Genomic DNA, 14,939 nt, shown 5'->3' with positions numbered 1-14,939 from the left:
AGCAGCCCTACATTATAACCATCTTTGTCATACTGTCATGCCCAGAACTCCCCCCAAATTCCCCCAAAAGTATTAATTTCCTTCTTAGTTCATCAAATATGTAATAACCGGCACCAAGTGGCTATCAGTAAACCTTTAAAGCTCACACATTCAATCATGAATCATTCATTGATTTCCTTAAGCTCCCTATGATTGGCTATGATTCATTTTAAGATATCTAATTGCACCTACTGGCCTTGATTTTTAAACCAACCTCTCCCATTGGAATCTTTAAACAGCTGACTAGCTCCCTCTAGCCTTCTTTTGTATACTACACCCACAGGTCACAGTCAAAGGTTAGGGGCCTGCTGCGGGGTTACTCTCACTCTCTTGGCTAAGCTTATTACCCTGGCTCATCAAGATATTCCACTGATCCAAACCCAAGGAAGCACAGCGCCAAAAGGTAGTGGTGAGACTAACACGAAGAACATCCATTCAGAGCGCTAAGTGATAGGAATCAACAGTCAAACACAATTGCATAAATAACCTCAAAATCTATAAATGACTTTCCCAAGGGAAGAAAGCAAAAGAAAAACATTGAGTGTCACATCTATTTTTACTCAGCAAGTTTATCCTCTTTACCTGGAATATGTCTGCTGTCTGCATAAGCTGCATATTTCATAAAACAAATGCAGTCAGATTTTCACATTCAAAATCAAATGTGAAGAACTAAAATAACCCTCAAAGAGCCAGGTGCCAAAATTATTTTCCACAGTGGGCAAAAGGGGCATACAGTATAAGCACTTCATTTCACTATAAAACATGCATATATATTTTATATATAGATAGATGGATTTGAATTTTGAGGCTCCTTTCCCCCCCAAAAAAACTATATTGATCTCACTCCAACTTGCCTTTTTACGACTGAAGTACCACTTGTAGATGATATGTATTTTTCAAAATAACATCAAGCCATGTTTTTAACATTAAATTTTTAAAGTTTGCTACCTTGGCCAAAAATTGATTTTCAAATTACATATAATTTGCTGCCAGTGTTTTTACTACTCAGCAGAAGGCTAGGATCATTTCCAAAATGGAACGCCCTGTGTCACTACATATGATAACAAATGTTAGATTTAAGTTGCACATTCTGTATTTCCTCATGATAGGCATTTCAGTAAAAAAAAAAAAAAAATCTGAACACTCTACCTTGGCTGTCTAGTTGCCCCCAAATGTACAGGGTAAATACGTACAATTCCCCTCTCTGGCTACATAAATTGAAGGTTGGAAGTGAATACAATAGAACATCACATCTGGAAATGGTTTTAGTGACAGTTCAATTGTCATTTTGCCCCAGATCAAAGCCATGTTGGTACAAGAACCAAAATTAAAGGCCATGTCCCTTGACCCTCTGTTCTAGGTCTCCATTACCCTATATTGCTAGTTATCTTCTGTTCCCAATGTGACATGAACAAGTTGCTTTATTTTAAACTGTACTGTCATTGAATAAACCACTTTAATCTTTTTTCTGCCCATCCTCCTCCTTCCCCTATTAATTAAAAAAAAAAGACTTATGTTCTAAATTTGGGATACAACATAGAGCTAGCTGAAGTCATATATCAAATCCCACCCCTACTGTGAATAGGAAGCACTTGGGCATTGAGTCAATTAAAATAAACAGGCCTACTAAATCATAAAGGCCTATTTCTTTTCCATGGTATTAAAAAAGATGAACAGATTTCAGCAAACCCAGTCTTATAAAAGAAGGTGTGAGCTGAACTTGACATTCTATGATAGTAACAGATGACAAGACAAAATGTGAAAATCACATTCTTGAACTAAACTGTCTAAGAAAAACCCACGGGAAGAAAATGTACCGATGTGAGCTTGGTTGACTTTCAATATATTACATTTTGTAAAAATTTAAAAAGTATTAAAATCTTCCTAGACCAGCTGGTATATTCTAACCTGATAGACTTCTCTGTAATTAGATGCTATCATGCCAAGTACCTTTGAATCAGCATTTATTTTCACCAATAACATCTAAAAAGTTAGATATCTATCCACTATCTGCCGAATATGATGTACATCTCTTCATTCAATCATCACAATAACCCCCTACGAGAAAAGTACTGTTGGTATCTCTGTTTTAAAGACATGTGCATTGAGGCTCACATAGACTGTCTTGTCTGTTACTGACTTAATCATTAACTTGCAAGTAAAAGACCTGGGGTTAGAATTCAGGCAATCTGGCACCAGAATATGAGCTCTTTTTAAAAAAAATTTTTACTTGATTTACAATGTTATGTTAGTTTTTCACAAAGTGATTCATTTTGTATGCATATATATATACATATACATATATATGTACATATACATATAATATATATTCTTTTTCAGGTCATTTTCCATTATAAAGTAGTACAAGATACTGAATACAGTTCCCTATGCTATATAGTAGATCCTTGTTGTTTATCTACTTTATATATAGTAATGTGTATCTGTTAACCTTAGACTCCTAATTTATCCCTCCCCTTCTTTTTCCCCTTTGGTAACCATAAATCTATCTTCTATGTCTATGAGTCTCTTCCTGTTGTGTAAATAAGTTCATCTGTATGAACCTGTGCTCTTAATCACTAACTATAGTCCACCACAATAAAAATGAGCTGATGAATATAATTACATTCACAGATATATAAAATAAATTGTGATGCAATGTGACATAAAAGAGGACAATCTCAATTTTAAATAAATGTGCTAAAGCCTCAGAAAGCTCCTGAAGGAGCACGATGAAATAAATCTTTCTCTTTGACAATGAACATATTTAACTAATTGATTCAAATGTCCCGTGTCTCTTTTTGCAGTCCAGAAATAAGTTCAATTGGTCATTTACCAAATATTCTGAAGAGGTACATTTTGAGTAGTACTCTGAAGTAAGTCAGGCCTTAAAAATAAATTTATGGATCGCAGCCATTCTGACTGGTGTGAAATGGTACCTCATAGTGGTTTTGATTTGCATTTCTCTGATAATGAGTGATGTTGAGCATCTTTTCATGTGTTTGTTAGCCATCTGTATGTCTTTTTTGGAGAAATGTCTATTTAGTTCTTTGGCCAGAAGGAAAAACATAAATACAGTATACTAACGCATATATATGGAATTTAGAAAGATGGTAACAATAACCCGGTGTACGAGACAGCAAAAGAGACACTGATGTATAGAACAGTCTTATGGACTCTGTGGGAGGGGGAGAGGGTGGGAAGATTTGGGAGAATGGCAATGTAACATGTAAAATATCATGTAGGAAATGAGTTGCCAGTCCAGGTTCGATGCACGATGCTGGATGCTTGGGGCTGGTGCACTGGGACGGCCCAGAGGGATGGTATGGGGAGGGAGGAGGGAGGAGGGTTCGGGATGGGGAACACATGTATACCTGTGGTGGATTCATTTTGATATTTGGCAAAACTAATACAATTATGTAAAGTTTAAAAATAAAATAAAATTGGAAGAATTAAAAAAAAAAATAAATAAATAAATAAATTTATGTAAAATAAGTGATTAATCCAACTTAAGAGAATATACTTATACCACTGAAAAAGTGCATTGAAATTTTCTTCTGTTACTAACCTGAAACAGCATGAAAAAGAAAGAGGAACTTTAGCTCTGTCACTTTTAACCTGACTCTAAAGATTAAAAAGTTATTACTGAAACCAACTCTATTCCTCCTTGAAAAGGAAGAAGAGACTAAAAAACAAAACCCAGCTGGACAGAGGGATGGGCTTGGATGGTTGTTCTTTGTGGATTTCTCGGGGGTGGTAAGAGACAATATACCTCACTCGTATAGGCTCATCTGTAAGCATTTCATGAAAAACGCTAGATTTGGGCAACCTGACCAAGAACACTGAATAGAGAAACACACAGTTAAGGTGGAACACGCAGGAGAAGCTGAGGATCCTGAGGACAAGTGAGTCTTCTGGTCTCCTGGTCACAGTTCTTGGCCCTGATGACATTCTGAATGGCCAGCACACTTGGGATTCCAAAGCATGGAATCTTGCTGCAGGTTAAAAACCTTAATGAATCAGTTATGCAGCACCTGCTATTGACTGGTATAAAATTGTTACAGTGGAGAATTAAAGGATATGGTTAGAGTACCTTATTCAAGGAGGCTGACCAGATAATGTTGTCACCATCCTTCCATTAGCAAATAATGCATGTTGATTATTTAAGCAAGTGAAAACAAAAACAGGAAAAGGTCCCAAAATCTGACATTTTAAAATCTGTAAAATACAATTTTTTACCTCGGAAATGTCTCACCACTAATTACTGCTAAGATTATACACAGTACAAAGCTAATCCAAGCAAACTCTGAACTTATAGGTAGATTCAGATAAACCTGAGAAAGGTAAATAAATACTAAAGAAACATACTGCAAGAAAAATGTAGAAGGATTACGCTCACAATTCATAGTATTTGTCATAGAATAGCCTTTTGAAATCTAGAATCTCTCTTCTTTCTTTAAGAAAGAGACAACACAATCAATTTTTGCTTTATCAGATTTTTTATCTGTGCATCATTCAGAGCATCACGTTTTTATTTTACCATTAAATTGGTTTAAAATAAATTTCCTCACTAGAGGAATAATGTGTGCTATTATTTTTAAAAAATAAAGAACATGTTGTTCACATAAATACTTAACACGTGACAAACTATGAAAGTTGATGATGAAAGTTATTGATTATGAACTATATTCTACCTTAAGTTTCAGGATAAAAGTGCTTGCAGTCTTAAGGAGTTCTAGAATCATTAGAATTTCCACTACAACAAGAACATTATTCTAGAGACAAAATGACTTTTTAGAATGTAGAGAGTAACTCAGGATTCTTTGTTAGCAATTTAGCTTCTACTGACTAATGAACACCTCTAATCAAAAGACAACAGTCTTTGAGTTTTAGTTAATATTAACAATGTACCTCCTTTGCATCATGACAATGATTACATAGAGAAAGGCCCACTCCCCAAAACTGGATCCAATGATATACAAAAATCAACAAAGGTATACAGCAATGTTAACATTAAGAAGTGTTCTACCTGAAGTATATAAGGAGGGGAATTAACTGAATGTCTTCCATAGTACTACTTCGGGTAGTGCCTCACCCTTCTTCTTAGCTGTAAGAGATGTTCCTTTTTGCTTCTTAAAAACAAAACACACACAAAAAAACCAAAATGCACTCTTCCTCTGTAACAGGCTTTCACCAGCATATTAACAAATATCTCCTGCTTGAGTAATTAAAAATTTCAAATATTTATACTCTCAAAAATCAAACAGGAAAGAAATAACATGAATAGCTCTAACCAACTTAGTCCCACCTAGTGGGGAGGGAACATAGGTTTTTAAACCTTAAATTGTAGAAAGGAAAAATATGGGGGGTCCCACCAATTGTAAAGTTCAGCAAGAATTAAAGCATTGTAATTGCAGTTGTCAGCACAGAAAGCTTCTTTTAGAAGCTTCGTTCCAAATGTAATAACTTAGTGTGCCTGCTAGCAAAAAAAAATTTATGATACAAGCTTCATGCATGATTGATACCATTACTGTTTATTTTAAGATGGTCCACCCATCAAATAAAGCATTCTCAGTGTATGTTTTGCAACCAGAATGGGAAACACTATATAAATGCCTTTTTTGAAGATGTGATGGATTATTTTTCCCATTAGTGTTTCCTACCAAAAAGAAACATCTAATAAAAGTGAATCAGACAGAAATTCATGTCAGAAAACATCCTATCCTCCTGTGTTTTTTATAGTATGCTGAATTAACTAGCATCTATCCTTACGATTTTTAAAAAATAAGAGATTATTATTACACATATATAAGTATATAAACCCAACTAATGATATGTTCAAATGCTTTTTAAAAAAACTATTTGGGAATAATGCAAACTCTGAAACATAATCTACTTTAAATCTTAGAAAATCTTCTTTGTATCAGACATAGCACCCGCCTCTTATCTTCCATAATTAAATTTTTGCATTGTGTAATAAATATGGATGAACTTAAATAATCTCCAAATGGGGGGGAAAAAGCTACTTTTTCCATGAACTACTTTTAAACATATATCTTAAAGAAAGAGAATGATGGAAATTCTAAAATAAAATCTTGATTAGCAAAATCATAACTTTTTCTCACATAATAATATCTTCTGTAACTGAATGAGAGATTCAAACTATGAACAAATACAAGCCCAGTTATGTTTAGGCTCAAAAGGAAACCTAAAATAATCATCAGTATACTGATGTTATTCCAATAATCTCTGAAAGCAAATCTAAGACTTTTCCAAAACAGGTAGCCAAGAACCCAAGCTCCCCCTTCCTTTTCAGAGTGAGCAAGATAAAAACTAACGCCTACTTTTAACCACCTCCCAACACCCCACCTCCCCACCAGCACTTCAACCTGAAGCAATAGGCCCTTCTCTTTATAACCTTATAAACAGCAGCTTGCCACGTTCATTCCTCTAGTCTATGAACTAATTACTTCTTCATTTCCACATTAAACTGTCTCTTAAGTGTTAGAAACAAAAATCCATCTGTGGCATGCAATTCCAAAAGTTCAAATTGGCAACCAAGGAAAGTGCGGACTTAACAGTTCCTTTCCTCTTTGTATTCAGAAAAACAAAGTGGTATTTTTCAAAGGATTTTGGTTTGAATTGGGGTTTTGGTGTAATATGATCATACTTAATATCTGCAAAGTTAGCTTTTGATGAATGCTCTTACTTTTTCAAATACTTTCTCTACCATCACTACATGCAGTCCTAAGAACAGTTCATACAAATGCAGAATTATATTCAGAATATGCCCTCACATATACCATTTATTATGCACACTTTGTATATAAATCTGTTCTATGAAACATGGTCAAATACTGTGCAACAGGTTCTGCTGTTGTGTAAACACACACTCGCAACAAAATGACAATAAGCTTTGAAGAGTCAAAGATATAGGGGGAAGAAAATCACATTAGTCTTCAGAGACTTAACCATAATTCTTTTGAGGTGACTGAAGATCTAACCAAAAAGAGTATACTCTGTCTTTACAAAGACAATAAGCCCTTCTCATTTGTCTTCCGCCCTGTAGGTGATAAACTGACTAAAAACCAGGTGTATACAAGGTTCCATTGATGCACTGAATGGTACTGGCTTTAGTGCTGAGTTGATGACAGGAAGGGTACTTTGGCAGAGCTCTGACAAGTCGTTATCCTTAAGTTCCCTTTTGCTTTGTGTCTGTCGGTTCCCAAAGCTATCCACGTAAAACAAATGGCAATCCACATTCTCTCTGTTTTGCCATGAGAGCGTGAAATCCAGTTAAAGACACACCTCAGAACTACTACACTGGGTCACATTTATTTTCACTTGGCGGGGGAGGGGAAGAGAAGACACTTTAAAATGAGACGGCTTTCATGCCCTCTGTGTAGCCAGATCCAGTTACAGTGTATTAAGTTATGTCTAAATGAGAAAAAGATTCTGTCTAGGCAAGTGTTTTATCACCCAGCCATATTATTAAACAGATCAAGGATTCCCACGCTCTCCTCTAGACTCTTTGATTTTTAACCTCCTTTGTTAGGCACAAAACACAGGGAGAAAGATTTCAGGAACAATACCAAGGCAGCAAGCACATGATGCCAAGCAGTGAAATTTGTGTTACCCGAGCAGAAGCAGCTTATTTATCACCAACTCAGACTGCTTTTATTCGACTACACGTTTGCTCTAGGTAGGCGTTCGCCTCCTTCCTTGGTAAAAAGAATGGACTGGCCACGATCGTGTCTTTGAGCGCGCAGCCCCGCGCTTTGTGCTGCCGGGGATAACGGATTCTGTCTCAGGCGCATCCATCACCTAAGACGCAGGGAAACTCAACACGGGTCCCGGCGGCTGGAAGGGGAACAATGTCTGCAGACCCCGGCGGCCGGGGTCTACCGGGATCCAGGGAGCGGACGGAACGGTCCGGGGAGCAGCCCCGGCGAAGGGGAAGGAAGAAAGCCCCGGCGCTCTTACCTCCACATTGAAATACTGCTCAGTTCCGCACACGGTAGCACATAAAATCCAAAGCAAGGTTTGCAAGTACAATATCCCCGAATGGTGCACGAAATCCAGCCGTCTCCCAGTGCTGGAGGTGAGTACGCTCATAGTGAACTGTGCCTCCGCGGATGGCCTGAATCCCCCCGGGCTTCTCGTCTCTCCCCGCTCCTGTTTCCTCTCAGAAGTCCTCGGTGGGCGAGGAGCCTGCAGGTTCACCCGACGCCGGGCAGGGGAGGGGACGCGGCCCCCGCGCCTGGCAGCCCCGGAGAAGCCGCGGCGGAGGCAGCTCAGCAGCAGCTCGCCCTCACCATCCTCGGGGGCCCGTGGCGCCCAGGTTCCCCCGCGGGGCCGCCTCTCGGCTCCGAGTCGCCGCCGCCGCCTCCAGCCCGAGCGTCCGCCGCCCCCGCCGCCGCCGCCGCCGCCGCCTCCCGCTGCGGGCAGGGCCTTGCCACTCCGGCTCCCTCGGCTGCGCCGTCCCTCTCCCCGCGCCCTCCGAACGCGCGGCCAGAATCTACATAGCTCCGCCTTCCTGGGGTCCGCCCCACTCCCGGGCTCGGCGCTCGCGCGCGCGCGCGTATACACACACACACACACACACACACAACCGGACACGCGCACACACACACATATCTGCACACGAACACACAGATACACACACACACATCTGCACACGAACACACGCATACATACACACACATCTGCACATGAACACACACACACCTGCACACGAACATACACATACACACACCTGCACACGAACCTACACACACGACCGGACACGCACACACACACAGTCACACACAGACACACATCTGTACACGAACACACACACAACCGGACACGCGCACACACACACATCTGCACACGAAAACACACACAACCGGACTCGCTCGCAAGCACACACACATCTGCACACGAACACACACATCTGCACACGAACAGACACACATACACAAAACTGGACACGCACGCGCGCGCTTCTTAAAGGAGCCGGCTAGTAAAGGGGAACCGCGACTGTACCGCACTGCGAGCAGCTACCCCGGGAGAAGGGCCCGGGTTGAAGCGCGGTCGGAACCCGACACCCACAGCCGATCCCAAGGCGCGCATCGGAGAACTGGGAAGCCAGGTCCTTGGATCTCGGCCACTCTCTGCCGAGCACCGAGAAACAAGTGCGCCCCTCCCCTGGCAGGGGCTGGGGGGCTCCGGCGGCGCCCCTAGTGTGGGCTGGGGAGCGGCCCGGCCCGCGGGGGCGACCGGCACCCTCAGTCGGACTGGCGCCGGGAATCGGGGGAGCCCCCGCATCCCTGGGCGCCGCTGGGGGCGCGGGTCCGGGGCCCGCTGGCCAAGTTTGAGGAGCAGGAGATGGCAAGTCTGAGGCGGCCAAAACTTTGCTGGCCCCCGGGATCAAGCCTGTGGCCTGCTGCCCCCGATTCCCTCTGCCATCACTACTGCACCCTGCCTTCGGGGGCTCCGCCCGGGGCGGGAAGAGGTCGGGCGGGGGGCCAGACGCAAACCTGGTTTCGGGAAAAGGCGGCGCGGGGCGGGGGGGCTAGAGGGAAATCCCGGTCAAAGGAAAGGCTGGCTTGCCAAAGATGCTCTGTCCCGGGGGACCCAGGGACACACTGGACCCCAAAGAGGTGGTCCAGGTGTTCACAGAAGGCCGGGCCAGAGGGGGCGCGGGCAAGAACCGGGACGGCGGAGCCCCGGGGGAGAACCGGGTCGGGAAGGAAAGGAGGGCGGCGGGCAGGGGCGGGAGCCGCGAGCGGGGAGAGGCTGCCCAGAACGCCGAGAGCGGCGGGCAAGACGCGGGGGCTGCTGGCACGCGGGCCGCGGGGTGAGGCCGCGAACAGGGGCGGCAGCCGCCACCGGCCCTGGGCAGGTGATGGTTAGGCTCCAAGAGGAAGGGGGAAGGGAGACCCGTGCCAACAACTGCGCTTCTCCGGGGCGGCCAGCAGAGGGGCAGAAGGGCCCACCGGAGAGAAACACAGACCAGGCTGAAAAGGGAGGCTATGCCAGGCATGACAGCTAACTCGGGGGTGGAAGGAGTTGACAAAGCAGATTTCATGGGTGAACTGGTAAAGGAAGAAGTTGAACTGCAAGAGGTCATGCAGATGGAAAATGTTGAAAAACACCTTGCCAAAAAATTGCATTGGACTGTAATCGTTTGTATCCTAAAGAGAAACAAAAAGGCTGAGGATTGGGACTTTTTGAGTAATGCTTTAAAAACTCTAGGATATATGAACCGGGCTTTCCTAGTAGCTCAGTTGGTAAAGAATCTGCCTTCAATGAAGGAGATTCCGGTTCGATTCCTGGGTCGGGAAGATCCCCTGGAGAAGGGATAGGGTTAGGGTTGTTCTTGAGCTTCCCTGGTGGCTCAGCTAGTAAAGAATCCGCCCGCAATGCGGGAGACCTGGGTTCCAATCCCTGGGTTGGGAAGATCCCCTGGAGAAGAGAAGGATTCCATGGACTATATGCAGAGAGTCAGACATGACTGAGTGACTTAAAAGAAAAAGAAAAAGAAAAAGAAAATGACCTACCCAATTCGATTCAAGTCTCTCAGAGAGCCTTTCCTGACAGTCCAGTCCGTTCCATGCACAGCATGTCCTGTCAACAAAGGATTTTGAAGATATAAGAAAAAGAAATACTTTATGTTGTATAGTGTATTAAAATCTGCAGAATGTTTCCACACATAGTGTCCCATTTAATTCTCACAAACATCCTTGAGGCTTTTGTTTTCATCTCACAGATGGAAAAAATAATGGTAATAAAAAACTTTCCAGCAGATCATTCAAGTGGCAGAATTCAGACCTGAGTTTTCTGACTCCCAGTTCTGTGCATTTCTCAATAGACTCCACTGACTTTCCATATAGAAATCTATATCTGCTCTTAACAGTTGCATAACCCATAGGTTAAATGACTTACATAAATGAACAATTAGAAGGCGACATGAAAGCAAGATCATTATGTAGAAAGTATAAGGTGCTGTATAAACCTTATACCTTATACCAATATAAAGTAACTTTTATATATTGGTATATTGGTATACTTTATACCAATATAAAATAACAAAATGTGATGGGACATATCAATAAATCAATAACAGTTTTCATGTATACATTATATCCAGCAAAGTGCAAAATTTAAGAGGGAAGAGATACAGGGGGAAAAAAAAAGTTCATGTTCTTTTTCTAACCCTTGAGATATCATTGAAGGAAGAGAGGTAAAACAAACTTACACAACATTTACATGAGACCACAGTTCTAAATGGTAACATCCTTACTAAATGAGCTGGAATATTAGAAGACTTTATCAAGGAGGGAGAATGTCAGTTAAATGCTGCTGGGCTATCAACAGGAAGGAATTTCTCACTGCAAGCAATCTGTTTGTCAGAATGTTTGAGCTCAGAACAGAGAGATAACATTAACAGAGTATTGATAGAAAGCAAGATATAGAGAAGGGCTGATAATGTAATATTTAGTTAACATTTGCTTAAATTAGCAAACAAGGATTACTAAAATATTTTGTACAAAAATGAGTATCTAAGGAAGATTATCTTCAAAGTTATGCATAAAATTGGACATGGGGAGGACTGGGTGAAAAGACAGTTAAAACAATGTCTCAGTCCAACTGTGAAAATAATGGACTGAACTAGTGAGGTGTCCTTGGAGACCCATCCTAAGGGAAATGAAAGTAGGGAATACTAAATTCAAAAGGTAATCCAAAATTAGTGATTAGTAATAATGGCACTTTTTAAAAACATGTTAAAATTCACTAGTGAGCATTCAACGATCAATGAATAAATGAATATACTAAAATGAATGAATATTCAATTCTACAATACAGAAATAATGTAATTATATTTTATGTAGTAAAGACTCAGATAATTACATATGCAAGATGCTATAGAACAAAGTGGAAGAAGTAGTTGATTTTCCCTGAGGTCTTTGGACAATACATCACAAAAATAGTTGTTCTCAAACTGTATCTTGAAGAAAGACTAGAAATTTAATAGGCAGGTAAGAGAAGGAAGGATATTGCAGACCTGTGTGCAGTGGAGGTATAAGATCTGGAGAACTACAAATGGTTTGTCGCCCCTGGAGGCCAAGGTTAAGATCAGAAGTCGCATGGTTGTGCAGAGATTGGATCAAAAAGAGTCTTGAGTACCATTTCAGGCGTTTTGTTGTTCAGTCGCTCAGTCATGTCCGAATATTTGCAACCCCATGGACTGCAGCCGCCAGTCTTCTCAGTCCTTCACCATCTCCTGAAGCTTGCTCAAACTCGTGTCCATTGGGTCAGTGATGCCATCCAACCATCTCATCCTCTCTCATCCCCCTTATCCTCCTGCTTTCAATCTTTCCCAGCATCAGGGTCTTTTCTAATGAGCCGCCTCTTCACATCAGTTGGCCAAAGTACTGGAGCTTTAGCATCAGTCTTTCCAAAGAATATTCAGGATAGATTTCCTTTAGGATTGACAGGTTTGATCTCCTTTCTGTCCAATCTCCAACACCACAGTTCAAAACCATCAATTCTCCAGCACTCAGCCTTCTTTATGGTCCAACTCTCACATCCACACATGACTACTGAAAAAAAAACATAGTTTTGACTAGAAGGACCTTTGTCGGCAAAGTAATGTCTCTGCTTTTTAATACACTATCTAGGTTTGTTATAGTTTTTATTCCAGGGAGAAAGCATCTTTTAATTTCATGGCTGCAGGCACCATCTGCAGGGATTTTGGAGCCCAAGAATATAAAGTCTGTCACTGTTTCCATTGTTTCCCCATCTATTTGCCACGAAGTGTTGGAACTAGATGCCATGGGGCAGTTATTCATTTCTTCTGACTTCCTTATTCATTTTCTCTTTACGGTTCTCTGTTCTGATGTAATTTTGAGATTGTTTATGAGCTTTGTGAAATTGAGGGAAGAAAGTATTTGACAGAAATCACACACAGTGAGAGAAAAGAGTTCTCTTGTCTTACTAGTGAAAGACATGGCATCTAGTGTTGGAACTAGATGCCATGATCTTTGTTTTTGGAATGTTGAGTTTTAAGCCAACTTTTTCACTCTCCTCTTTCACCTTCATCAAGAGGCTCCTTTAGATCCTTTAACTTTCTGCCATAAGGGTGGTGTCATCTGCATATCTGAGTTTATTGATATTTCTCCTGGCAGTCTTGATTCCAGCTTGTTCTTCATCCAGCTCACATTTCAGGCTTTAGACTTTATCTTAAATAAACTCTTCAGTTCAGTTCAGTCGCTCAGTCGTGTCCGATTCTTTGGGACCCCATGAATCACAGCATGCCAGGCCTCCCTGTCCATCACCAACTCCCGGAGTACACCCAAACTCATGTCCACCGAGTCGGTGATGCCATCCAGCCATCTCATTCTCTGCCATCCCTTTCTCCTCCTGCCTCCCATCCCTCCCAGAATTAGGGTCTTTTCCATTGAGTCAACTCTTCTCATGAGGTGGCCAAAGTATTGGAGTTTCAGCTCTAGCATCAGTCCTTCCAATGAACACCCAGGACCGATCTCCTTTAGGATGGACTGGTTGGATCTCCTTGCAGTCCAAGGGACTCTCAAGAGTCTTCTCCAACACCACAGTTCAAAAGCATCAATTCTTTGGTGTCAGCTTTCTTCACAGTCCGACCAGACAGTCCATCCATACATGACCACTAGAAAAACCATAGCCTTGACTAGACGGACCTTTGTTGGCAAAGTAATGTCTCTGCTTTTGAATATGCTGTCTAGATTGGTCATAAATTTCCTTACAAGAAGTAAGCATCTTTTAACTTCATGGCTGCAATCACCATCGGCAGTGATTTTGGAGCCCACAAAAATAAAATCTGACACTGTTTCCCCATCTAATAAATTTTTAGGAGAAGATAATTGAATTTTCACTACCTCTGTTGTATACTTTGCTAATGCTATGGAAATTGTCACGATCTAGAAGGTTTTATATTTTTTCTTTCATATGTTCCATTAAGCATTTCATATCTATGACCTTATAAGCCTGATAACAATTAACTATGTGACCTCATCTAGGTACATATGGAACCATAATCATTTTGTTTATCTGGTGATTTATTATTTCATTTCTCACCTGTTGAACAGGTTTATATTTCAAAGGGTAGAGTTATGAAGAAGCTTCTATTCTCCTATCTTACTAGTGTAAGCTTCTTAGTTGGTGGTCCTCTTGAAGAAGGACTTGTTTTCCTATCCACAGTAAGTTAAGATATAAAATATCACCCTTCCTTTTATAGTGTTAATGAAATCTTGACTCAGACTCAAATACTTTCTTCCCACAATTTCACAAAGCTCATGAACAATCTCAAAATTACATCTGAACAGAGAACCGAAAAAAGAAAATGAATAAGGAAGTCAGAAGAAATGAATAATTGCCCCTGGTGAAGGTTAATAGCAATTCAATAAAATATTACATGGGAGAGAAATGGTCTGAGGAAGGAAATGATATAACTCTCAAGAAGCGAGTGATGAATACTTAAAAGTGAGCAGCTGAGTGGCATGTTGTGATGTGTGAATAATTATAACTACCTAAAATAATATAGGAGGTAAATAATATATTACAACCACCATTGAACCATATTTCTTAATAAACTAGAGCTTTAGAAATGACTTTTATGCCTTTGTAAAATTACATAACCTTGTTCTTTCTTCTATCATATCAATTAATATGCTTTCCTCCTTACTTCTCTCACTTGAATCTACAGTGTTGCTTTTTTTTAATCCAGAGAATATTGAATTCATGCTGAACTATGGGCATCTCTCATGCATCTTCTTTTTTTCTGGGGCATGCATGTGTAGAACAATCATTTAAAGCCTTATGATTTGAGGCATGCTTATTGGTGGGACCTCAAGTTCTGAGAAATGTCAAAATTGTGGAAT

At 41.1% G+C, this 14,939-nt stretch overlaps 1 protein-coding gene across 1 annotated transcript in view; it reads right to left on the bottom strand.

Annotated features, from left to right (window-relative positions):
• MMP16 (matrix metallopeptidase 16) overlaps positions 1-8,291 on the bottom strand; it is a 395,011-nt gene extending 386,720 nt beyond the window's left edge. The window contains exon 1 of the mRNA NM_001192622.1: positions 8,020-8,291. Coding sequence (NP_001179551.1) covers positions 8,020-8,151 — 132 coding nt within the window. The 5' untranslated portion in view covers positions 8,152-8,291. The remainder of the gene's footprint in view (positions 1-8,019) is intronic.
• Positions 8,292-14,939: the final 6,648 nt, after the last annotated feature.

This window comes from Bos taurus, chromosome 14, assembly GCF_002263795.3.
Source record: "Bos taurus isolate L1 Dominette 01449 registration number 42190680 breed Hereford chromosome 14, ARS-UCD2.0, whole genome shotgun sequence".
NCBI classification, from domain to species: domain Eukaryota; kingdom Metazoa; phylum Chordata; class Mammalia; order Artiodactyla; family Bovidae; genus Bos; species Bos taurus.
This window is presented reverse-complemented; position numbering and strand designations above follow the sequence as displayed.